Below are 25,400 nucleotides of genomic sequence, written 5' to 3' on the forward strand. Positions count from 1 at the left end.
TGAACCCCCCCGGCCAGCGCTAAACTCCGAGCATGGTAAACTAAATTGGATATTTCAGGCGATAAAAGCCCCGGTAAGAACCAAGCCAGATATTGTTCAAATCTACACACGTATGGCTACTGAAAAATGTGAGGTTCATTTAGCAATGTTATTTTAAGGTATTAAAAAACATCGTTGTTTTAGAATTTTCAAACGAAAGGGCCGACAAATAGTACCCTTACGATATTTATCTTAGCCTTGTTGTCAGTTTAGCTGCTCGTTTATTTAACAATGTTGTGATAGTTCTTAGACGAAGCCGTGTACGTGGTGTATTGCAAACTTTAACATTAATAGTTCTTGGTTATATTTAATGAGATTAAATATGTTAACACAATGTAATGACCCTATGGTTATGACAGCCGTTTTTCCGATGAAGGCTGTCTAACTTAGCTAACTTTATGCTACCGAGTTAATGTAGCTGTGCTACCTCGGCATTCAGCGATTCCGTAGCTACGTTTCTTGAACGTGCTAGCCTAGTAGTAGTCAAATGAATGTCATACAAAGACTGACTGAATTAATAAATGTGAACGGATTAACCAGCAGCCTCGCCAGACATCAAAGCATGGCATTACAGCCCCAGTCATCAGCAGCCCGGAGGCATTATGAGTTAAATGTTTTTGGCCTTTGTATACAGAATGGCAGGCATATGTAATGGTTGTAATAAATACACTATGCCCCTTCACAACCGCTTGACATATGAATGTTTTTTTTTTACAGTTTTCCTTTAGGTGTGCAGCATGCAGACAGACTGAGACGATGGCTGGTGAACATAAGACGACAAGACTGGGAGCCCAGCAAGTCATCTCATCTCTGTAGTCTTCATTTTGAAGACCATGAATTCACCCTTGATACCTATGTAAGCCAATCATTTTCCTGACCAACACTGTGTGGTGATGTAAATTCCAACTCAACCCATTTCATGAATACCCAATTCATTATGTTAAGGGGAATCGTCTGACTTGCACTGCAGTACCAACTGTGTTCTCCCTTCCTGACCACCTGGTGAAGAGACCTGCTAGTAGAAAGGCAAGTGGTTATTTTCTTATCCTTTCTTTGTCAAGTGCTGCAAATGAGAAGGAATGTGAAATGGTGGCTGCTAATACATCAGATCAAAATGTGGCTTGTCAGTAGTGAGCAGTTACATTTTTGTGTCACCCAAGACATTAAAACGAAAGAATGATGTCATGGTTGAGATTGTGGAGAAATATTAAAAGAGGATGAGAAAGTAAGACGTGTAAAGTAAGTTTCATGGCATAACACAAACTTAGAACTTTTTTTTTATGTGTTGTCTGTAATGCTATACAACTGTAATACCTCCTGGAAGTTTTGATTTTATTTATGTTTTTTCACATGGCGGTGGTGGTGCAGGAAGGGGGTATTTTGTCTTCCGCCTCCCTCCTGCACCACCACCACCATCACCAGAGCTGAAGGTCCACGCCACCATCGCCAGAGCTGAAGGTCTACACCACCACCATCACCAGAGCTGAAGGTCCACGCCACCATCGCCAGAGCTGAAGGTCTACACCACCACCATCACCAGAGCTGAAGGTCTACGCCACCATCGCCAGAGCTGAAGGTCTACACCACCACCATCACCAGAGCTGAAGGTCTACGCCACCATCGCCAGAGCTCAAGGTCTACAACGCTGCTGCCACCAGAGCTGAAATCTCTCTAAGTTAATGACTAACCCCCCCTCACCCCTTGGCAAACACAATAAAACATGGTCATTTGTGGATATTTTGTATCATCATTATTTTTGCTTAATGTAGGCTTACCAACCATTTAAAACTGTTTACTGGTAATTTGAACTTGTTCATGTTATATCATGTTAAATTCTATAACCATGACCCATATATAATGTGAACATGTCAACGTTTGAATAACAATGGTTTTGATAGCAAGTAAACATTAAGTTTTTCATTTTTATTGTCAGTTTCCAATGCACACAGAGTCCAGCAACCTTTACAATGAGGGCAAATGAGAATAGCTTAAGTTTGAGTTAAGGGATATACTGCAAGTTTAAAATATGATACAATATCATGATCATGAACATAGCCAGTGTCCTACACTGTTCAGGCAATCTACTGTACACCTTTCAATATCACGCTCGACATGTCTGAGGTTGTTCCTGTCAAAGTGGATGAGATGGACGTCCGGGGACTGGAGAAAGGACATGGGAAATGCCACCTACAAGAAAAGGCAAAGTTTTATAGCTGATCCTTTACTGTTAACACATACTGGTAAGCATACTAAGCATGCAAAACTAGCAGTAACGTTATTAGTTTGTTTTTCAATGCGGACATTTCATTACTCTGCCAATGGGCACAACAGGCAGGCTGTGTTTAAAATTAACTAGCAGCTACGCCAAACACATAGATTCACTCTCCATGTTCAGGTGGCATATTAAAACAGCCTTTTGATAACGGCAAAACAAAATAGGCCGAGCCAAACAGAACATTGTCAGCATCTGTGTGCTAACGTTAGTCTTAACTTAACCAACTAGCTATCGCTACTAACGTTAGCTTCTATGCTAACGTAAACGGTAGCAGCTAGCTGCTAATGTCTGATGTGCTTGGCAAGGCTTTTGAGCTGACAACGTTAATATAGCCTGAAGTTATTAGCTAGTAAACTGGTGGCTCCAATATAAAATATAAGCTGTGTATTTCACTAACAGACAAGACGTTTGTGTTACATACGTTACACTTACCAGAGAAAGTTCACCAACGTAAACCTAGACACACGAACGAACTGTCAACGATACCGTAGCTTCTCAGCCAGGGCGTCGACGCGGTGCGGTGAGGGGCGTGTTTCACTCGTTGTGTGGGCGTGTCTGCTCCGACCTCCTCATCACTGCGCATGCGTCCAATCCTACTGCGCAAGCGTACTTCAAACTGGCTGCAAGATGGCGTCGCCGCGGTTGCTTCAATTCCATAGAACACGGCTGAGTGCAGCCACACTGTCCAGTTCTATATATACAGTCTATGGTAACAACAGTATAGATATTCCAGGTTATATAGATATGTACAGTAAGATTTTACAAAGCCATAAAATGCAATAATTAGGCTATATCCATCGCCTCCTGTACCTCTTGATACCCAACGTAAATACCAGACTCAGATGGAAAGTTCTGTCGGATTGATGCAATCACACAAGGTGGCAATGGCGTTCGCTTCCCTTTGCCCAGTGTCTCTCCCTTTAGGGCCCACTCCAACACAACACGATACGATACCAATATGTATTGCCTGTAAAAACAACAATTCTATAAGTAGGGTGATAGTTGAACTTCACCGTAAAAAAATAATGCTGCTTTTTTTTACTTACTCTGTGCACAGCTGTCCATTGGGTCCACTCGGTGTGTTGTTTCTTTTCCAGTTCACTTTGTCGCGCCGGAAAAAAAAACTTAGGACTGCAGGATGGATCATTGCAGAGAAGTCGGTAGTAGTGACACAGGTACCGTCACGCTCCTCTTCGGGAGCGTTGCTCACCATCGATGGCAGTATTGTATGCCACTCTGCACAGCACAAACACTCCATTTCAGTCGGCATGGGTTGGCATACTCCACACTCACACCACCAGTTCGTGTTTGCTCTCGTCCTTTCATCCGACTCGCCTTGACCAGTCGCAACGTCCTCTCTTCCCAGATCCAAAGCTCGCAACTCCTCTTCAGTGAATTCGGGTTCGAAAAGGTACGGTCTTGTATCTTGGTAGTCGAAGTCATCATCTTCGTCTATCGTGTAATCTTCCATATTCATCGCCATTGGAACTCTAGCCTAGCAGCAGAGGACTGTGTAGTCACGCTGGTATGTTTACGGAAGTTGGGGATTTTTAGGTGCTGCGTTGTGTCTTTGCGCCTGGCAGCGGTGCTTTGCCGGTGCTTTCGCCGAAAATAGTTCCGAATCTAAATTGGTCTAGTAAATTCCTTTGTGTTAATTTGCATTGATATTTGTACTCGATGTGAGTGTACAGGTTACGAGAAATAATTGTAACAAATCTTGAGTTATTTGATTCACTTTTGCAACGATATGCTAACCGGACACTCTGGAATACAGCGACTATGCTAAGGTAAAGCTAACCGGGCGTTTCTAGATAAGGGCAATGGCTGGGGCGGCTACAAAACGCTTTGGCTCACTCATCCAACTCTAGGGACTGCGGGGAGTGACCCAATTTCACCTGGGGGTGGCGTGTTCCTTTAAGAGCTTCTTAACGATTTTGGGAAACCCGGCCATTATTGTGTGGTTACAGTCATATTAGCCCTTGACAGTGATATTGTTTATTAGAATATTTTCTGAAACAGCTAAAAATAGTTATTGTGACCGCCCTAATGTAGCCTATGGACTCAACAAGCACCAGAAGATGGGTGCTTTAGGTTGTAAGTGCTTGAGGTAATATCTTTCACTTACTTTGAAGAAGCAACAGATAGATATTTTGTTATAATGTATATGTGTCAAAAAATATTTATTACAAAAACGATATGTGCAATAACCAACCTTCAGCAAACATGCAACACAATTAATCAAGCAATGCAATACAATGAATCCATATTATTATAAAACCCAAACAACTGAACCAAGGGAGAGAGAGAGAAATTATTTCTTTGCATTTTGCCTCTTGTGGTTCTGAATCCTCCTCTTCATGATGGGGTCCAGCACCAGGTCCGAGGGCGTCACGTCCTTGTTGTCGCAGCCAACTACAGGACACCTGTTGGACAAGAGGAAGAGCAGATCCCTTCTTTAAACTGAGACTTGTTCATTTGACTGATGCTTTTAACCAAAGCGTATGGTTTGACTGACATGACATTTGTTGACTACAAGAAGGGCAAGTCTCTCCAGAGCAACGTGGCGCTAGGTGCCTTGTTGCTAAAGGGCACAACAGTGGTAGCCCAGAATTGAGCCCACAACGTTTTTGGCTACTGCACACTAGCCCAGCCTCTTAGTCACTACGCTACCACTGTCAAAAGTCACTGGGTGCCTCTCATGTAAAGTTTATACGTCCTCCCTCGCTCCTCGGGCCTCGATCCTCACTGATCTACATAAAGAAAGATAGACGAAGGGATAGACTATCTTTGTTGCCGCCCCATCATTCTTTATGTAGATCAGTGAGGATCGAGGCCCGAGGAGTGAGGGAGGACGTATAAACTTTACATGAGAGGCACCTCATGTCTCCTACAATTCCATTTAAATCAGGCTCTGATCTTAATGATGGGGCATTATTCAATTATATAAAGGCATTGGATACTACTGAATACTTAATCAAGCAACACAGAGAGGGGTCAGTGAAGAATATCCCCTCAGTTTTGAGACAGCTGGAGGTGCAGACAAACCTGAACTTTTTGCGGCTCCTCTGCTTGGTTTGGATCATAGTCAGGGCTGCTTCTTGGTCATAGTAGTGCTGGCACTTCTTGTTCCTTACAGGGTTCACCATTTCAACCTGGGGCACAAGAGTTAGAACAGGCGTCACAATACAATATGTTACTGACAGAGCATGTTTGCATCAATCTGAACTAACAAAAACTACTATTTTCACTACAGTGACCACTGTGAGAGAAGGAGTGCACTTTAGACATTAGCCTATCAGCTGAGCACTATAATTAGGGCCGAATGATTTGAGGAAAGTATCTTTTTTTTCTGACAGATGTTGTGATTTGATTACCAATCAAGATAATATTGAAATATGAACTGCTCTATCTACTAATCCAAAGATGAAAACTAAAATATATGAATTACTGCCAAATGTAGCTTTAAGATGAGCCAAATCTGATTAGCTACTGTAGCATGTGGGTCACTGTACCTCTGATTGATGAGCATAGCTGTCACATAAAGACATACAGTAAGAGACACATGTGATATTAGCTGTGTAGACTATTGGGTCAGAGTTGCTAGCTGCAAGATTTGTTAATTGCAACTAGTTCAAATGAATTTGCGATTTCAATTCATCTTTAAGCTCTAAGTGTCATTCAATGCATATGCATGATTGTAGTGGTGCTCCACAGGGTGGTCGTTGACCTTAGGAGGAGGAAGGAGGAATACCAGCCTCTGGTTATAAGAGGGCGGTGTGGAGACGGTGTCAACATTCAAGTTCCCGGGCACACACATCTCGGAGAACCTCACATGGAGACACACAACACCAACTGCCTGATCAAGAAGGCACAGCAGCGACTACACTTCCTGAGAGCACAACATCTGCTAGTATCCCTCTATCGCCGTTCCATTGAGAGTGTCCTCCTGACTCACAACATCCTGGTGTGGTACAGCAGCAGCTCTGCAGCTGACAAAAATGCCCTGCAGAGGGTCATCAAAGCTGCTCAGAAAATCACCAACACACATCTACCTGCTTTGGAAGACATCTTTATCTCCCGCTGCCTCCAGAAAACAGCAAATATACTGAAACTCTCTGGACTCCTCCCACCCTGTCCACCATCTCTTTCACCTTCTGTCCTCAGGCAGACGATATAGAACACTTAGAACATGATGGACCACTAGATTGCTGAACAGGTTTTACTCAAAGGCCATTACTGCACTGAACACTACCATGAAATCATCAAGCTAACTGGGATAGTACAATAACTGTATCTACGCTTACAGCATATGTTGACCGTGTGCCTGCTGATAGTGTGAGTGTCGGTGTGTCCATGGAAGTGGAATGTACAGATGTTATTTATATAGCTAGAGTTTTATTCTTTTTTTTTAACTAATTTGCTTTTACTTATCTATTGCTTGAGATACGTCTTCATTTGGTGCAATGGAAGTCCGTTGCATTCTTTTATAATGACAATAAAAGGAATCTAATCTAATCTTATGGGAGGGGATGTGTCACCTGTGTAAGAGGACAGGTGAAGTTGAACTGGCTTTGAGTGAGCGCGATATCCTCATCCAAGTCTGCAGCTTCTGTCTCCGGCTGGCTGGCTACAAACAAACATATACACAGAGGAATGTCATGAATATGCACACTATGTCTTGTATTACAGGGAGGCTACACCAGGCATGTAACTGAAGTATTCCATTTGCATAGTATCTGATGAAACAGTAAGCTTTCACTACAATCAATATAATTGGCTACACCACGTGATAGCGGCACGCACATTTTAAAAGTCTTCTAAAACCATTATTGCACCTCACAAATGGAGTGCCTCAGTTGTGGACTCGGTGTAGCCTCCCTGTTAGAACTGAACAGTCTCTTTTTTTTTTTTGGCTTGGACTTGAGCTAGAACTAGACTGTACTAGAATGTGTCAGACTGCAACCAGACTCAGATAATGGAGTTTCAGAGAAGAGAACAGACTCATCGCTTGTGTAGGAGAGGAGAAATCTTGACACGTCTATTGCTGAGAAGAAGTCTTTCACAATTTCAGATGGATTAATTCTCCCCGAGTCCCTTTCAGATGTCCGGACAGGAAGCTCTCCCCCGATGCGAGCCATGGAGGAGAGCGACTTGACAGATGTCTGTGGGCTGCCTGTGCTGGGGCTACAGCGCCGCGGCTGATTCAGATGAATGGGCAGACAACAGCAGCAGATGGAAGCCAACCATCTGAAAGCCATGCACGACACTCACGTCTCCGGTCCCACTGATAGAGCACGTCTTACGTGTCTAACTGCCAGCGACTGCTCCCACGGGACAATTATAGGGGCTCCTCAGGCACAAGTGACTAAAGTTAATATTCAACTACGACTGCATGGCGCTGGCTGTTTCCATTGAAAACTGCATGCGTCCACTCCACTGACATGAAAATAACAATCAATAGCCATGTTCTTTATTCCCTCAGCATCAAACATTTTCTCACCTACGATAGAAATAACTCCTCAAAAATAACACGACTGTTAACCGAGCGAAGCCCCAAACTGTGTCAGAGTGGAGATACTAAATGACAGAACTAAATGAGCTCCTTAGAGACCCATAACGCATGTGTCTGTAAAATATTGCCGTCTTTTTATTTTACTGGTATTAAGTGGTGTATAACTGTTTCCTTTGGTTTTGACTTTTGCTTTTACTGTGATGGTTAAAGTTTGCGTGTTAGTGTAGCTTTGTTAATGTTGTGAAAGTTTCAGTAAAGTTCAGCAAAAACACCACTGGAAAAGTAACTAATGACTAGTGTTTTTAATACCGTTATGTAATGAATGATGCTGGAAAATGGAAATCATTCCAAAAATCATGCATGTTTGGGTTTGTACGCATAACAGCTTTAAAATATTATCCTGTCTGGCGCCAATGTGAAGGGTTCTGGTTACATTCTGTGGCATTAACTCATACAATGAGAAGTTGAGCGCTAGTTCAAATGACAAAATCTTTTGGAAACAATGCTGTAAGCACCAACTGTTTTAAGGGCTGCAGACAACCCAGTGAAAGTAGAACTGACAGCGTCGCCTGCTTCAACAGAAACATACTTCAGTTCAGACAATCCCCACCTACTTTGAGGGGGCGAGCTGTCAAGCTGGTGACCTTTTCACATCAAGTCAACCTATGCTGTACATGAGATAATGAACTAGTTTGAAAATAGAAATCCTGTGGTGAATACTGGCAATAACAGACCCCCACCTCCCCTCCTTTAATCATTACATCGATTGCTCCTGCGGTACGTTCTCTTCCTCTTTTCCCGTGCAGCGAACTTACCCTCTGGCAGTGAGTTCTGAATGCCGTCCTTGAAAGCGATCACCTTGGCGTGTTGACCGAGCTCTGCGTCAGACGCCCCTTGCTTTAACCTGGCAAATTCAGTCTTCACCGAGTTGCTCAGGAGAGCCAGGGCCTCTGGATTCTGTCTCGCCTGCAGGTCCAGAGAGAGGTGGAGGCAGACATGTCAAAGGCACAGAGACAGGGGTATGAGTACAAGATTTTGAGCGCTCTTTTACTAAACTGCTCACAAAAAGTAAGGAAACTTGACTTTGGCCCATTATATCTCCCTTTTAGTAATACCAACCAGTAAAGTGTTTCATATCATTTTTATCGTTGATTTGTCACCTTTACAATGAGGTATAGCTTGTAAGCATAGGGCAATCATGGAATGAGCAACACAAGCAAACGTGTAAGTAGTGCCAACGAAAAATGTGCCAAAATGGCCTGTTATGCTGTTGGAATTCACCTTTGTTACTTCAAGCATTGACGATTGCACTCTCCCACAGAAATGAGGAAGACAAAACATGTTAGGCATACATTTGTTCATTTTATACTCAGTGTCAGGGTCCTCAGTAGCGTGTAGAGGATCCATATGCAGCCACAACAGCTTGGCACCTTCTTCTCACATGCAGGTCACCAACCTGGCTACATTCTGCTGTGGGATGGCATTCCATTCCTCAATCAGGATCTGTTGTAAGTCAGCCAACCTGGTTTTGTTGGTGACTCTGGCACGTACAGCATGCCCAAGCTGATCCCACAAGTGTTCACGGCAGGCCATTAGATCCTCTCCACTCCCAAATTCTGGAGGTACTCTCTGATGATCCCAGCTCTATGGGGGCGAGCGTTGTCATCCTGGAGGATGGCAATTGGTCCCATATTCTGGAGATATGGAATTGCCACTGGCTCCAGAATCTCATCCCGGTATCTAACTGCATGATGATTGCCTTCAATGATAACAAGGTCTGTCTTTCGAGTTAGGGAGATGTCACCCCACAGCAGAATGTAGCCAGGTTGGTGACCTGCATGAGAAGAAGGTGCCAAGCTGTTGTGGCTGCATATGGATCCTCTACACGCTACTGAGGACCCTGACACTGAGTATAAAATGAACAAATGTATGCCTAACATGTTTTGTTTTCCTCATTTCTGTGGGAGAGTGCAATCGTCAATGCTTGAAGTAACAAAGGTGAATTCCAATAGCATAACAGGCCATTTTGGCACATTTTTCGTTGGCACTACTTACACGTTTGCTTGTGTTGCTCATTCCATGATTGCCCTATGCTTACAAGCTATACCTCATTGTAAAGATGACAAGTCAACGATAAAAATGATATGAAACACTTTACTGGTTGGTATTACTAAAGGGGAGATATAATGGGCCAAAGTCAAGTTTCCTTACTTTTTGTGAGCAGTTTATTATATCCCATCTCATTGTCCACGTGCATCAACAAAACCAACCACACATGGGCCAACTACAGACGCAGGGTGGTCCCTTAGCAGTTGGGACAAAAACTGTACTGTACGGTTGTTGGTGGGTGATCCTGCTACTGTCCTCGCCTACTGTCCTACGTCTCAACTCTCAACCCGTCTCAACTCTTCCCAACTGTTCCATGGGTTACTGAGAGTTAGGAGTTAGGGCTGGAATGGTAGGTAAGTGGCACAGGACAGTGGCGCAGAACAGTTAAGCGTCGGCGAGTAGCACAAGACAGTAGGTGAGCCACCAACAATAGTACAGGTCAGTTTTTGCTCCTTGAGTGATTGTCAATTCCTAATTATGATCACCATCAATCAGAAACCACAAAACGTACCCGTGCAGTCATTGTATCAACTGCTTCTACGAAACAGTTGATTTCCCTGTCAAGTTTGGCACACTCCAACATCATCTCTTCGAGTTTCTTCAAATTTGGGCTATTGACATTGCCTGAGTGAAAGAGCAAAGGCGATTTGTTCAAACAGCTCAGAGGTGCAGAGAGGAGAGAACAGAGAGAAGTTATTGTGAGTTAATTTGAAGCTTACATTACCTTCTGACTCGACTAGATCCAAGGCGACCTCCGTCACCATATCCATGCCAGTACCAATGTCATTTTGACATGTTTTCAGACTGGCAAGCGTTGAGTTCACTGCGCTGAGCGATGTCATGTCGGCCTACGTAGCTTACCTGCTGTGATTACGGATTTATCTTTTTTTGCACAATGACTGATAAAGTTACATAAGTACACCTTAATATGTTTACCACACAATATGTTCCCTCCTCCCACTTGTAACGTTGAGGTAGGATAGTGTTAGCTACCGCACGCTAGCTGGCTAAACTAATGTTGTCAGTGCATGCAGTCATATCACAGCCTGTAATTCACTGATCATACTTTACAACAACTTCCCTGTACCTCGGTGTTACAGTTTTTTCATGTATCAAGTCAAGAGTTGAAGAAAGGTAGAGAATATAAACTAATGTCAATTGTTTTGAAATGTTGAATACCTGTGCAACTGCCGCCTTACAGCTTACTTAACTTCCGTGTAGTTTGACAATGTTTCAAATTAAAAGTCCTACTCTCGCTCCAACAAGAACATACGTTCAAATGACAGAATTACATTTTGTACAATATGATTTATTTAAAATAGTTGGCATTTATCATTTAATGACAACACAGTATTTCCAATGGAAATGCTATTTGTTAAAAAACAAACAAACAAAAAAATGTCTAACAATACATGATTTCATTAGTGCTTTAACGTTTAAGACATTGAAAAGGCAAAATGTGAAAACCGAGGATTTGTATCCTTAACTGAATGAAATGACATAAATTCTGCTACCATGAAGGCAACGTAGTAGTAACATAGAAATCACATCACAGTCCGGAATTCGTCAAAAATGAAGCTTGGAACATGTGCTTCAGCCACCTGCAAAAGGATAAAACAGTTATGTCATACACTCACACTCATTTTTTACCAAAAAAACGTTTAAAAAGGATCACGTTTCCATCACTAACTCAACATTTCTATTAATTGTCATGCTCTCTACTGTTGTACTCAACACACAATAAAATAAATGCCATGCATCTCACCTTGCGAGGCAATTTTGAGTAGCGAACATAGTCTTCCAGAAACATCAGTGCACTCACTACATCTGAAGGCATGTCAGGAATCTTCTGGCTGTAAATTCATATCAGTTGTCAGAACTGTGGCATGTTCATACAATTTGTTACACATACAACAATGTCTGTTTGTTTACCATTCTGTTTGTTTTACAAGTAGCAAATACAGTCACATGCAAAGACTTCTGAGCCAGACCAGGTTTGGCTGACCCCTAACATTCCTTTGAGCTACAATAGGGCATGGCACCCGCTTTCCATATTCCTGCAAAAATACAATGAAAATAGGAGACAATACTGTACCTAGTGCACTGCTCCATGATGGAGCGGATAAATTGGCCAATCAGGGCCAGGAACTGCTCTGTGTATCTGGAGTGGAACTGCTTCAGAAGTGTGACCAACCCAAGAACCAGTGGGGGCCAGTCCACAGCATCTGCTGCCTTCTTGCAAGTCATTCCTGCACAAAGAACATGCAGATGTGTTATTTCTGCCATTAATTTAACATATATTTAATATACATTTAATACACATTCATGTTCAGATTCAAGCTTACCTTTATCAAAAATCAAACGAGGATCAATTTCAGCTTATCATGCATAGAATGTTTATTTTTTATTCGTAATATATAAAAGTCTGAATTAGATTTTAGAAGTTAAGTTTGGTTATTTGAGTTAAAATGCTATTGTGTATATTCTTGTGCGATGTCCCGACCTTGGTTTTTGTTGTACTGCAGTTTGGGGAGCTGAGCGATGAGGAAGAGGAAGTTCACAATGGGGAAATAGGGCAAGCGCTTCGTTGTGATGTAGATCTGAGGATGAACAACAACTTTCATTATGTGCATTATTACTTTCATACAGTATCAACAAGAATAGGTGGCTTATCCATACCAGCATCACTTTGACATTTTAAAGGTGAACTATGCAAGTTTCTTTTTTAGCTTAATTTGCCTTAACTAATCAGCTTCAGTCATTGGAATGGTTATTTGATTTATTTCGGGCTGAATGACGGTTGTCTTGCTTCTCCCTAGCGCCTCTGAGCGGTAAAACCACGCATGCAACCACTCATATTGTGCCACCGGGACGTAAAACGAGCGAAACCGGCAATGAAATCGCCAAACCTGCATAGTTTCCCTTTAAGCTGTGTGTTGTCCAAGGTAAATATGATGTTGTAGAGTGAGCAATTCAAGATTAATTGTCTACCTTAACTTAACCATACAGTGTGATATCAAAGAAGCTGGATGAAAAACTAACTTTGTTGAGAGGATTGTGAATCCCAGCAGCCTCCAGGTAAGCAGTGATCTCATACAGAAGTGTGTTGTCCTCTTTAGGGTAAGGCAGAGATGGGTCCTGGTAGTGGGCCTCAATATCCGCCAAAAGAGACCTACAGTAAGTGCAAGACAAATGGTGAAATAATATTCACACACTCTCAGGACATAGAATAACCTGTTGGTATTGATAAACCAAAAAAAACAAACCAAAACCAAAAAAAAACGCATTTGACCATCAACAAACAAATTGCCAAAGGCAGGTGCAGAAAGAGGAGTAGGTCATTTGTGACGTACTTGTTGAGGTTTTCCAGAGCAGCGGCGAGATGCTTTGAGTCAAACTTGCAAGAGTAGTTCAGCTCGTTTGCAATCTGCTGCCTCAGAATCTGCATCTGGCCCACCTGAGCAAGGACACATTTACATGGCATATTACGTCCAGTCATAGTGTTTCTGTTTGGTCTGTGATAAACTTATATTAAAGTCTTCGAAATTTTACAACAATAAACACTCATTTTCTTTGGTTTGTCTGAGTCTCATTTATAAAGAGTTGCTATAGCTGCACTATTTGCAATACCTTCATTATTGATTCCAAATATGACGGCCAGATCTTCTGAGTCTTACCCGCTGCATTGGTGTATACTTTGGTCGCGTTGGCTGAGAGGAAACAAACAACAATAATCATGAAAGGAAACAACACCAGTAAACATGACAGCGGTCGCTGTAACTTAGTCGCACTTACCCACAATGCCTTTGACAGGGTTAACGGCACTCAGCAGGGCTTTGAACACATCAGTCACCGCTTTGTCCCTGAGGATGGTCTTTTGAAGCACCGTCAGGAAATTCTAATGTCAAAAGAATGTTAGGCCAAAGTGAGGCGTTTGATATTAAGTGGTATCGAAGCTGCCCTGATACATTAAACACAGTAAGCTGACAACTACAGCCGGTCCTTTGCCGCATTCTCATTAAAAATGTGGAGTTATTGTATTATGCTAAGCAGTAAATATTTGAATCAGTTTACCATCCTGTGAGTAACAAAGAATGCAAAAAGAAAAAAAAAATAAAGATGGAGGATCACCTGTAGCTCCTTCACGATCATGAAACAGAGGAGCCGATCGAGGCCGTTCAGACCAAAAGTCCCCAGGGTGTCTTGAATCTCAGAGAACAGTCTGTTGTTGGTCACCTCTTGGTGAGTTTTCAGGTCATACCACGTGTTCAACTGGTCAATGTAAGAGGTCACTCTAGAAGACACAAACCATTCCAAAATTAACTAAAAACAAATCACCCTCTGCTGGCAACACAGGACAGCAAATGTGAGCATAGTTAAACAGATAAAGTAAGTATGGATCCAAAGCTCTTCTTGCTAAGTATGGTAGAGATTAGCATACTTAGGGTCTGTTATGCGGAGGATCTCCCTGCATAGACGTCCGATGAAGGTGGCAGACTCGTCCACGGGGGGATACTTGGGGATTGGGATGTGTGTTGACTGATACACACTCTGCCAGTCTTGGATCTGAGAGTGAGGAAAACACAAGCATGTCACAAAAATGTCTACCATTCCATCACTGTTCTTTATTGTCCATAGCAAGAAAAACATCAGCAACATCAACATCAGGAGCCTCATCATTGCTAATGACATAAATATTAACAATATAAATATATGTTTTTAGTAACCATTTGCACTGGAACAAACATCATTTTGGTTTTGATGTATGCAAATATATAAAGACCTTGGTCCTCAGGAAGCTGTTGCACTCCTGCTCCACGTTGTAGTTGATGATCCGGGACACCTCCTCCTGCCAGATCTTCAGGCCGTAGATGCTGACGTAGTCCTGGATGTACTCAAACGAGCGGTAGAACCCATCCATGGTGGCAGCCATCTCCTTCAGCTTGGGCATCAGTTCACTAGGCTGTTGGGGTGTGAGGGTGGAAAGAAATGAGACACACGGGCAGGAATTCCGAGAGAAACAACCCCTCTTGGAGTAGGCCCAGAGTACAAACTTCTAATAAAGAGACTTGATTTATGATATTAATGAATAGGTAACAATGCATAATCTGCAGGCTTTTGATGGACAATCCAGTTATTGGAAGCAACAATCTTCATTGTGCTGCGGTCCCAAAAATACTCCACGAGCCATCTTGTGCTCTAGCTTATGGAACGTGACACATTTATTGCCCGAGAGAGATAACACATCAAAGAAAGAAACACTTCAAGGGGCACAGAGGGAATTAGACGTTAACCTTGGCTTTAGGGTTGAAGATAAGGCCTTTGTGGAGCGAGTAAGCCACACGCCTCACAAGCTCCTTCCTGATACCGTCCTCCAGAAGCTGCTTGGGATCGACCTGGGGAAAGACAAAACTGTCTCAAAGACTGCAGCGGTGGAAACGCACAACTGGCATGGTATGATATTTCTATTAAAAAAGAAAATAACATTATGATAACTATGACCATACAAATGTTAACATGATCTTTTACCTTGATGATGCCAACCAGTGTCGTCTTCATCATCAAAATGCCCTCAGTGAATACAGATATGGCGTGGGTGAGTTTGGCTACCTGTGGAGGTAAAGGGTGAATGGACTTCACTCTTAGAAGCACTCAAAGCACTGACAGTCTGAGGATTCTTTGCACTTGGAATGAAGTATTTTTTTCTCTTCAGTTACACAAATAGTGTGATGTAACATAAATTATTTTCTTGCAATGTTTCAAGTATCATTATTGTGGTCAATATATCATGACAGTATTATATTGTGAGGTACTCTGTGATTCCAACCATTAATATATAATTGCTAAATGTATAAATGTTTATTATTAATAAACACTAAAAAAAGCCCTTTTCCAGTCTGATCTCAGCTCCCAGCTGAAGTCCAATTCTCAGGAGGAAGCAATAGGTCGTTCAGGATGTCCACTCTGTTCCTCACCTCGTAACGGGCCCCAAGCTGAGCATAGTCCTTCAGCTTGTCCTTGTCTAGACGCGTGGGGACCTCCATGATGTCATGGATCTGCAGTTTGATTATTTTGGCCAGGGATGTGAACATGCTTTCCGGAATGATCTGCAGAACCTGAAGGATGGTTGTTCATAAAACAGTTACACATACGTTCAGAACAAAAATCTCAGAAAAGACAATTCCACAGTAAATACGGATTCCATTTCGTAAAATGTGTCACTGCTGAGTTATTGTAAATGGTGCAGTGGAGCTAGATTATGCCACCCTGAGGTATGTTAACATTTGCAAACAGAGGTGAACTTCTGTGGTGAATATGTTTTCCCTTAACAGTTACAGTATGTTTGAACAATCTAATGTAAACATTCCATTTAAATAGCAACCCTTTATCCAGCTTGACTTTATGTCCACAGAGAACATCCTCCTCAAACTGTTTGTGTTTCCAAAATGTTTGCACGGAGAACCCAAGGAAAACACAAAAGTATTTTTGCAAATTTGAACGAATTTCTGGTGTTGAATATCAGCCATTCTGATTGTTTTCTGTATGAAGAACCACAAACCTTTCACACTCTTACCTTTCGGACGTAGGCCACCAGCTCTCCAGAGTAGAACTGGGACACACTGAGTAGATCTGGGCTGTTGGCCTGGTTGATGCGCAACAGTGGCAGGTCCAACGCAGAGGCCAGCTGCTCACAACAGAAAAAGAGGCCCGTCAGTTTCTCATGCACAGTAACAATAGGACATTAGTGTAAACAAACCAAAGAAATGCCGTGTCGTGTGGTCACATATACACATTAGAAGCCAATAACATCAACTCATCAAGAAAAGCAGAATATGGGGGGTGCTGTGGCAATGGTGGTGACAACATCTATACCACATTTGTGTCCAAGCTCCCATGGTTTGAGTTCGACTCGTCTCATTTTCCAATCCCACCTCATCTCTCTCTCCCACTCACTTGGAAACGCTCTCTCTCCTTCTCCCATAAACTTGGAAAAAAGGTACAGTACAAAGGATGAAGAGGTTCACCTTGAGGAAAGTGGCGCGGAGTTTCGTCACCATTGCTGGGCTCGCTCTGATGCTCTCTTGCATGATCGATGTAAAGCTGTTTGACGTTTGGGAAAAGAGGAACATTCATTCTTAACATTAGTCCACACTGAACCTAAGGAAGGCTAAAACATGTACAGTAAAAGGACATTACAGTCCTACCAACACAATATAATGAGGTGTTAAAGAGATAACCTGAAGTGTTGAGGGACTAGCTCACCTGTCTATTAGCTGCCAGGCGTATGATAGGTCTCCCACTATCTGCATGGTGATCAGAACTTCCTCCTTGATGTTGATGGTGCGAATCATCTGGTGCAAGAACTTGCGCGTGTCAGCCAGGAACTGGCATACCTGCAGGTTCGACTCCAGCTGATGGAACTCTTGCACCTGTAGACATGGCAGGTACAACAGGTGTCTTCACAAGTCACTTATTATGACACCCAGTTTTTGATCTAAAGGGTGCAACGATTCGCTGTAAAGAGCTGATCCATGACATGCATGTCAGTGAGAATTCCCAAAAAAACACAAGTAAGTCCTAACCTCCACTAAAGCCTGAATGAGCTGCACAGTCTTCCTTCCAGCGGCGGTGGAATCCTCGTAATTGAGAGACTCGATCTGTTTGGAGATCTCTCTGAACCAGGCCTGTAGATTCTCTGTAGACATATGAAGGGTCATGATGGTTAGAACCAATAACAGAGACAGAGCAGAATCAATTTCACAGGAGTGTGTAAAACACAAAATCTGCACGCTGTTGAAACTAAGAATACAAGAAACACCTTCCTGCTGGCTGCTTCTGCTATAGGTTTTGACTCAACTTGTCAAACTGTTGTTACAGTATAATGTGTGTTTTTTGTATTGCTCGCTGCTTGCCCATCCGGGACAAATAATAAATTGTACTTGAACTTGAGGCCACAAAAAGCACTAAGGATGAGGATGGATACCGTTCTTCTCCACCCTGGTGAGAGGCTTGACCCCTGAGAAGACCTCGGCGAGCTCGGTCATCCTCTCGGAGCCCTCACGCTTGTAGCTCTCCCACTTCAGCTGCTTCTCTGTCAGCATCTGCTTGAACATCTGGAGGAAATGACAAAGAAGCCTTTACATCTCGACTCGCAGTACAACGTGGTTTTACAAAGTCATTGTCATATTAGGAGGATTCTAGAATTCAATTTTAAACTCATGATGAGAAGTTAGAGGTTAGAGTTCCAATGCTGAACTATAAATCTGTAGCAAACCTGTGCATCCCAAAGTCTCCCAAAATCTAAAATGTTACCTCTTTCAGAATGAACTCAAACTGGGCAGTGTCCAGCAGCACCTGGAAGAGAATCTTGGAGCTGTACTTGGAGTCGTTGGTGACCTGCTCTTTGATCTGACGCAGCCTTTTGTTATTTGGGTCATAGGCTGAAAAGTAGATGACAGAAAATCAGCATTATGCGTCACACACAGTTTAAATTCCAGTGATTTTTCACACAGATCTCTGCTTTTCAAAATTACTGTCGGTACGAAATAAAAAATGAAAACAATCCGTTCTACCAAGCTAGAGTTGCCAGGCAGCTACAGTGCTACAGTCTAGAGGCATGAACATAGGGGCTCATGAACATGCCCCCACAGTGTAGCACTGTAGCTGGCTGGCAGCTCTAGCTGTTGTTTTTGGTGTAGCCAAACGCTTGATCTGAAACCACACCTGATTCAGCCGTATGGAGCATTAGCCAGCGAATGGCGACATTGCAGTCGCGCAAGCAGTTGAGCAGCTTGGGGATATTGTCCAGGACGATCTCTTCTCTGAGGAAGCCCTCTTTCAGCAGCTGCTGGACGTGAGGCCGCAGACTGTCCATGCTAGCAGCATAGCGGCTTGCCTATGAGGAAGTGTTTCATCAAGATCAGTGTGACAAAGCTGGAGCGAGACAGAAAGCTTAAGAAGGACACTGAATGAGAGAGAAAAGAGGCAGTCAGCAGTCACGCTACCTGTTCTCTGATATTAGCGGTGTCCAACGTGTAGTTGAGGGCAGTTTTGGCAGCTTTATAGGGCTCCCATGCCTCTATTAAGTTCACAGTGATTCCCATGTATATGCTAATGACCTGCAATGGTTACACTCATGAGCACTCAGTGTATCCGTCTTCACAATGGACATTTATACAAAAGTTAGGTAAACAAATCTAACACTCTGTAACCAAGTTTGTTTCTTTAAAATCAGAAATTGGGCTTATGAAATAATAACAAAAATAAAATAAATCTCTCCATTTGATTAATTGAAATTGAATTCACTGCATCAACACCAATCTCTTACCCAGTTGTCAGGGAAGTATTTGTCTACAATCTCTCTCATTTTGGCCTGCTGTGTATGCAGGATACTGGGGGTGAAGTACAAGCAGACGTACAACATGGCCGCCTGATTGGCAAGAGCGGTGCTGCGGTGCTCAGGAAGCGGGTAAGCAGACACCTGAAACAACAACAACAACAACAGGCAAAAACAAACAAATCAGTAAACAAAAAACAAAAGCCCTGTCAACAAACAAGTACAAAAGTGAAACAATTAAGTGGAAGACCTCATTTGAGTTTGTTAATGGATAAGGGTAAAACAAATCAAAGATCATCTACAAAAGAGAGATAGTTGTGTTTCTGCTACCCAAACAAAATCATAAATATGTATGCACTGTTGTGAAAACGTATAATTTCATCAGTTGAGCTAAGGATATTGACGTTGGATCTTTATTGGTCTGATTGTTATTTCAGATATTCAGTTATTCAGTTATTTCAGTTATTTCAAGCTAAAGTCCTTGTGCAGTAGGTAGGGCATGTCCCACAGTGGCCAATCAACAGCCACAGGACACAACGAGCAATGCCCAATTGACTGATGGCAATCACAAACGCGCAGCATGTTGTACCCAGGATCCGTAACGGCTCTCCTTCACGGTACCAAACACACTGCCACTAGAGTGAATGCTCAACCAAAGAACCAAAGCAACAAAAACAAAAAACAAAACACCAACAAAGCAACCTTCGTGCTCAAAAAGCAACAGCATCACCGACAGAGCAGGGTGTAGGAGCATTTCACTAGGGTTTCTAAGCAGGCTATAAAAGATTCTTTCAATGTTCCTATCCCTCCTCTCTCCACCTACCTGGTTGTAGATGTCATCTGAGCGCAGCCTCCCGATGACCATGCTGATGAAGGTGGGGCTGATGGGCACCCTCTGGAAGTAGCTCTCGGGGTAGTTAGGGGGCCGCTTGGCCCCAGGCTGGCTGGAGGCTCCCGTGCTGCGCAGCAGCTTGCAGATGTCGTCCAGGTTGGAGTCCGCAGAGGATCGGGCAGCACTGGGGACAAACACGTTAGGAGATCAGCATACAGCACTGGACTTTTCTCAAGGGTAAAATGGCTTAAATAGGAATCAGTTATTACTGAACTTTTCAGAAAAATATTGTGTGCGCTGAGCTACTTGCCCTGAGCTACTTTTTTCTGATAACCTTAAATCGGACGTGGCACATTCTTCAATTCTCACACCACCGCAGTTAACTATGTTTTGTTCAGTCATTAGGCTGGGTGAACCCTGCCTGAACTTCCAGCGAATTTGGATTTCGTCCGGCAGCTCAGGCTGGAAACCTGCACGTCTACTTCCCCTGCTCCCTTCTAGAACCTTTAGCTCCAATCAGAAACTAGCATCCAAAAGACGCACCGGATCGTTGGTCTGATTGGTTGAAGGACTACCCAAGCGTACGGAGTCATTGGAACGATGGATTGATCACGCCTCTTGTGCAGTGGAAACAAAGCGCAGCCACCCCATACTAATGTTCAATCTTAAACGATTGAGCTTAGTATGGTGATCGCCAGACTATTCACTCATGGACAGAGATATGGATAGAATTCCTGCACTGGTCACTCTCTCACCTGTATCTGTAATAGGACACCAGCATCCTCTCCCTGACCTCTCCTTCGATCTTCTGATCGATGACCAGAAGCATCACTCCATACAGATACAAGGCCTCACACTGGGAGAGACAGCAGACACAAGTGCATTACTGACCAGACGAGAGAAGACTGTTTACTTTTGGTGATCAAATCATTTCAAATGATCAAAGTAATTTTTCATTTATATTTTTTTTGTTTTACCAGGAGCTGTTTCCCATCTTCATTCAGGAGTACAGTCTCCAAGGTCTGCTGAATGTATACTCCTTCATTAAGGTCATCAAGGTATCTTCAAAACAATATTTCAAAAGGTCATGAACTCACAACACATCTCTACTCTGACATACACATGTTATTTCATTTTACTTGTTTCAAATGAATTGATATCCTAAATCATTTACCTTATCAGGTCCACAACATACTTATGGACACTTTCAAATGCAAGGTAAAACCGTGACAGAATTTCAATGTTGTTTTCCCTAAATTCTTCATCTAGGTCTTGAAGTTCTGGTTTTGCTTCTAGTTTCCCCTCATAATACTCTGGTCCCTGTGAAGGAAAAGTATGTGGTTCATTACACATTTAGGAGGGTCACACAATCTGTTAAAAGGGATGTGTAGGCCTACAGTCAAATAGACCTTTATAGAGCTGCACTTTAAGCTTACACAAAATACAATATGACTGGGCTCAAATTGCTGTTCTTACCTTGAAGTAGCTGAAGTCGCATATGATGTCTCCATATTTCTGCTGATCAACTTTGTCCTTCAGTCTGAAGACCACTGGTATAAACTCAGAGAGGCGGAGCAGCTCGGCGATGATGGCATTTCCCCTGGACACAATCCGAAGGATGGCCTGGCCGCACAAATTATTCTCCGCCAGAAAGTCCACCATGACTGCAAGCTCAATTCAGCCAGACACCGCCTCCGCTCTTCGAGTCATGAGACGACGCTCGCCAGAAGTACTCTCTTGGCAAGAGCAAGTGAACCATCAGCTAGACTATGGAGGAGGAAACTGCGGATGAAATGTAACGCATAGACGTCCTGCCACAACTGAATGGAATGTTTTGCACACACGTGACATGCATACAGACAGACAGAAGCGAGCAGTTATCATTCATTGCATCCCCATACATGGCCAACACATATAGCATCTTATTCACAGCAAGTTCAGTATAAATCAGAAATTACTATTCGGTGTCGCAAGGCCAGGGGGCGCATTTATGGTGAAAAAAACAACTACACAAAACACAGTCTGTTTCAATGTATTGGGTATCGTTCAAAATTGATAATATTAAACGTACAGCAAGATATTTTTCTCCCTTACCTTCTAAAAGGCCCTTTCAATTCCTGTTTACAATCACATGACCAAAGCAATCAGATGATCTCGTCTGACAGCCAATAGGGACCAGCCGCATTCACCATCACATCGCTTCAAAATAAAGGTAAAAGTTTAGATGGGGTCTCGCATAAGGAGAACAATATGCCTGTGATTTGGAACTTTGTAATGTTTTTTTTTTTATATCATAAATAATAATGCTGAAAACTAGAAAATGCTCAATCGTTCAAACAATTATCAAATTATTTTCAAATCACATTATCAGACGGGCTCTATCAAATTGAATTCTCCATCCACGACACTAGGGAGCGGTGTACACCACAGCTTTCATGCAATACTAGATTTCCTGCTGTGGAGTCAGAGGAAATGGTGGCGTATTGCGCATGCGTGAGTACGCGTTTCCTTCACACGTGAAGTGTTGATATGTCTTTTCGTCGATGCTAACTGCAGATATAATAGCTAACAGAGTCTTGTATTTATGGAATTTACTTGTTACATAGATTTAAAGACATACTACTTTACACAATGAAAGTAAAAGTGCTTTCCCGAAATCCGGACGATTATGTTCGTGAAACGACAAGGGATATACATCGTGGTGAGTTGTGCACTCTATTTGGTTAGCCAGCTAGCTAGCCAGTGTTAGTTGTTCAGACAACTTTTATGGAAATCCAGACAACTTCGTTTAGCATAATTTGGATAACTGGCACGACTCATTTTCAGGCTTGCCACTGTGATCCTTTGAACCTGTTTGTGATTGTGTTGTATGCATCTTCATTACTTTTATCTCAGGACAGTCTGATATCACTGGTTTCAGTATTTTTTCTAGTAAACACAGACATTCTGTGATCATTTAACTCTTTCGTCGTAATTCAATCTTGGGTTTGAACGTTGCATCAGTGTCACCTTCCATGTGTCACTCTTTAACTAACTAACCAACCACAACTTTGCCCTCACAGTTCCAAGGAACTACGACCCAACACTTCACCCGTTTGAGGTGCCCAGAGAGTACACTCGGGCTCTCAATGCCACCAAGTTGGAGCGTGTGTTCGCCAAGCCCTTCGTAGGATCCTTGGACGGACACAGAGATGGCATCAACTGCATGGCCAAACATTCCAAGAGCCTGTCCACTCTGCTGTCTGGAGCTTGTGATGGAGAGGTAGGAAAGTATTGATGAAGAATGATCTATGGTAACTAGAACAGTAGAAAGAGCATGTCCAATGGCAAGGTTTCTTTCCATGAACGTTGTTAGTGATTGCAGCTGCCACAGCTGCTGCTGCTGCTGCTGCTGATGTTACTTGTGTGTCATTTTTAGGTGAAACTGTGGAACCTCTCAAAGCGGGAGTGCTTCCGCACAGTGCCAGCTCATGAAGGCTTTGTGAGAGGCATAGTAACCCGATTTTGCGGCACGTCCTTCTTCACGGTAATATAGCATCATACACGAGACACGAGTTAATTTATCTGAGTAAAATAGCATGTATTCTCCCTCTCTAGAGGTGCTTCCTTCATCGTTAACATTGTTTTACGTGAGGTTTTATAGTTCTACCAGCCAATGAATTGACATTCTCCTGTGTGTTTTCTCTCTCTCTCTCTCTCTGACAGGTTGGAGATGACAAAACAATCAAACAGTGGAAGATGGAGTCGCCAGGCTATGGAGAGCAGGAGGAACCTCTTAGCACAATCCTCGGCAAGGTCAGAATGAGTTGACTTCTGAGCAACAGCCATTTACAAAATTAAATGGCTAGATCAACAGGTTATGCACATGCTGAGTATTATGGTCACATTTTTTTGGAGTATGTGTTGAGTATCGCTGCAACTAAAACTCATTTGTGATGCAGCTTGCTGATGTACTTTCTGTGTGATCACTGATCTCTTGATGCTGTTCTCTTGCACTGCATTGTCCTCACCTTCATCTGCTCTGTCCCACTGCAGGCTGTGTTCACTGGCATCGACCATCACCAGAGTGGGGAGACGTTTGCCACGTGCGGCCAGACGGTGGACATCTGGGACGAGCAGAGGACCAGCCCCATCCGCAGCTTCTCCTGGGGAGTGGACAGCTTCAGCTGCGTGCGCTACAACCCAGTAGAGGTGAGCACAAACTCACTGCGGTCCAATGTCACTGAACATGCTTGCATTGCCCTTCAAAAGCTTGTATTAGTCGTAACAGCATAACAGTAAAAAGAAGGGGTTTAGCATAAGACAGGAGATGTGTGGTTATTGTGGTGTCCACCAATACAAGTTAAATGCTGGAGCTCGACATTTTTAATTACATTTATTTTCATCATCATTTTCATCAATTAAATTGTCAAAATACATGTCTGTCTGTTTATGGTGTTGCATAAGGGCCATGCACGCGCAGACACACACTACTCTTGGTCTTCAGCGTCTCTTTCTGTCTCTCTGACGGTCACACACATGCACTCACTGATATCTGAAACTGTTTGTCAGAGCAAGGTACTTTATTTCCCTATGCAGTCTGTTCACCAACTCTCTCACCTGCTGTTCAGCTGGATGTTATCAATGGCATAAACATGTAATACATCTCTCTCTGCCTTTCTCTTTCTTTTTCCCTCTCTCTCTCTCTTTCCCTTTCTCTCTCTCTCTCTCTCTCTCTCTCTCTCTCCTGCAGACGGAGCTGCTGGCTAGCTGTGCCTCAGACAGAAGCGTGGTGCTCTATGACATGAGGGAGGCCACTCCTCTCAAGAAGGTAAACATGTCTCTTCCTTTACGACTCACACACTCTGTAGCTGTTTTAATAGTTAGGAAAGTTACCAGAGTAATGTAACAAGAAAATCAGCACTGGCATTGACATCATCATCCAGATTCATTTTCATGCTGCAACTTGACTATGAGGTAATAATCAGTCAATCAATCATCAGAGTAGATGGTTGTCATTTTTTGTGAATTGTTAATTATTTTTCTGTTAAAACCATACTTTCAATGATAAATGATAAACCTGTATTATTAACCATGTTGCACATAGTGTAGAGCTGTATAGTGATCCATGCCTCTTCTCGCTCATAGGTGATTATGAAACTGAGGAGCAACACTCTGTGCTGGAACCCAATGGAAGCGTACTACTTCACCGCCTCCAATGAGGACTATAAGTATGTTTTAGGTGTAAATCTCCACCTCCCTGTGTGTACTGCACCCATTTATCCGTTTTAAACATATTGTTTTCTGTAAGATCTTA

At 42.8% G+C, this 25,400-nt stretch overlaps 3 protein-coding genes and 2 long non-coding RNA genes across 8 annotated transcripts in view; 2 read left to right on the forward strand and 3 right to left on the reverse strand.

Annotated features, from left to right (window-relative positions):
- Window positions 1-544: 544 nt before the first annotated feature.
- LOC134082885 (uncharacterized) lies at window positions 545-1,776 on the forward strand. The gene is made up of 2 exons (XR_009939668.1): window positions 545-895; window positions 985-1,776. It is a non-coding gene; the product is annotated as an uncharacterized LOC134082885 (long non-coding RNA).
- Window positions 1,680-3,831, reverse strand: LOC134082886 (uncharacterized). Of its 2 annotated transcripts, XR_009939670.1 has the most exons (4): window positions 3,361-3,831; window positions 3,125-3,281; window positions 2,747-3,018; window positions 1,680-2,226 (listed from the first exon to the last, which is right to left on the reverse strand). It is a non-coding gene; the product is annotated as an uncharacterized LOC134082886 (long non-coding RNA). The 2 variants fall into 2 exon arrangements; XR_009939669.1 differs by having other exon boundaries at window positions 2,747-3,281.
- Window positions 3,832-4,477: 646 nt separating this feature from the next.
- Window positions 4,478-11,162, reverse strand: nsmce2 (NSE2 (MMS21) homolog, SMC5-SMC6 complex SUMO ligase). Its single transcript, XM_062538915.1, has 7 exons — window positions 11,115-11,162; window positions 10,660-10,799; window positions 10,447-10,559; window positions 8,642-8,792; window positions 6,853-6,941; window positions 5,360-5,466; window positions 4,478-4,737 (listed from the first exon to the last, which is right to left on the reverse strand). Exons 2-7 carry the CDS (start codon window positions 10,775-10,777, stop codon window positions 4,626-4,628), a joined length of 690 nt encoding a protein of 229 aa, XP_062394899.1. The 5' UTR covers window positions 10,778-10,799; window positions 11,115-11,162; the 3' UTR covers window positions 4,478-4,625.
- Window positions 11,163-11,228: 66 nt separating this feature from the next.
- Window positions 11,229-22,288, reverse strand: washc5 (WASH complex subunit 5). 3 transcript variants are annotated; one of them, XM_062538916.1, is made up of 29 exons: window positions 22,199-22,288; window positions 21,581-21,871; window positions 21,279-21,424; window positions 21,082-21,166; window positions 20,860-20,960; window positions 20,096-20,288; window positions 19,264-19,416; window positions 18,941-19,054; window positions 18,660-18,831; window positions 18,249-18,376; window positions 17,920-18,049; window positions 17,519-17,631; window positions 17,199-17,365; window positions 16,961-17,036; window positions 16,510-16,620; window positions 15,911-16,051; window positions 15,465-15,545; window positions 15,230-15,331; window positions 14,719-14,898; window positions 14,377-14,501; window positions 14,067-14,229; window positions 13,731-13,833; window positions 13,566-13,645; window positions 13,289-13,392; window positions 12,978-13,107; window positions 12,439-12,535; window positions 12,031-12,184; window positions 11,701-11,788; window positions 11,229-11,536 (listed from the first exon to the last, which is right to left on the reverse strand). In XM_062538916.1, exons 2-29 carry the CDS (start codon window positions 21,764-21,766, stop codon window positions 11,480-11,482), a joined length of 3,480 nt encoding a protein of 1,159 aa, XP_062394900.1. In that variant the 5' UTR covers window positions 21,767-21,871; window positions 22,199-22,288; the 3' UTR covers window positions 11,229-11,479. The 3 variants fall into 3 exon arrangements, with proteins under 3 accessions (XP_062394900.1, XP_062394902.1, XP_062394901.1); XM_062538918.1 differs by having other exon boundaries at window positions 21,581-21,836; window positions 22,199-22,230; XM_062538917.1 differs by having other exon boundaries at window positions 22,176-22,215.
- A 305-nt stretch (window positions 22,289-22,593) lies between these two features.
- dcaf13 (ddb1 and cul4 associated factor 13) overlaps window positions 22,594-25,400 on the forward strand; it is an 11,365-nt gene continuing 8,558 nt past the window's right edge. Inside the window, exons 1-7 of the mRNA XM_062537738.1 lie at window positions 22,594-22,805; window positions 23,167-23,366; window positions 23,523-23,630; window positions 23,810-23,899; window positions 24,140-24,295; window positions 24,837-24,914; window positions 25,232-25,314. Of these exons, the coding sequence (XP_062393722.1) occupies window positions 22,736-22,805; window positions 23,167-23,366; window positions 23,523-23,630; window positions 23,810-23,899; window positions 24,140-24,295; window positions 24,837-24,914; window positions 25,232-25,314 (785 nt within the window). The 5' untranslated portion in view covers window positions 22,594-22,735. The remainder of the gene's footprint in view (window positions 22,806-23,166; window positions 23,367-23,522; window positions 23,631-23,809; window positions 23,900-24,139; window positions 24,296-24,836; window positions 24,915-25,231; window positions 25,315-25,400) is intronic.

This window comes from Sardina pilchardus, chromosome 6, assembly GCF_963854185.1.
Source record: "Sardina pilchardus chromosome 6, fSarPil1.1, whole genome shotgun sequence".
Lineage (NCBI taxonomy): Eukaryota > Metazoa > Chordata > Actinopteri > Clupeiformes > Clupeidae > Sardina > Sardina pilchardus.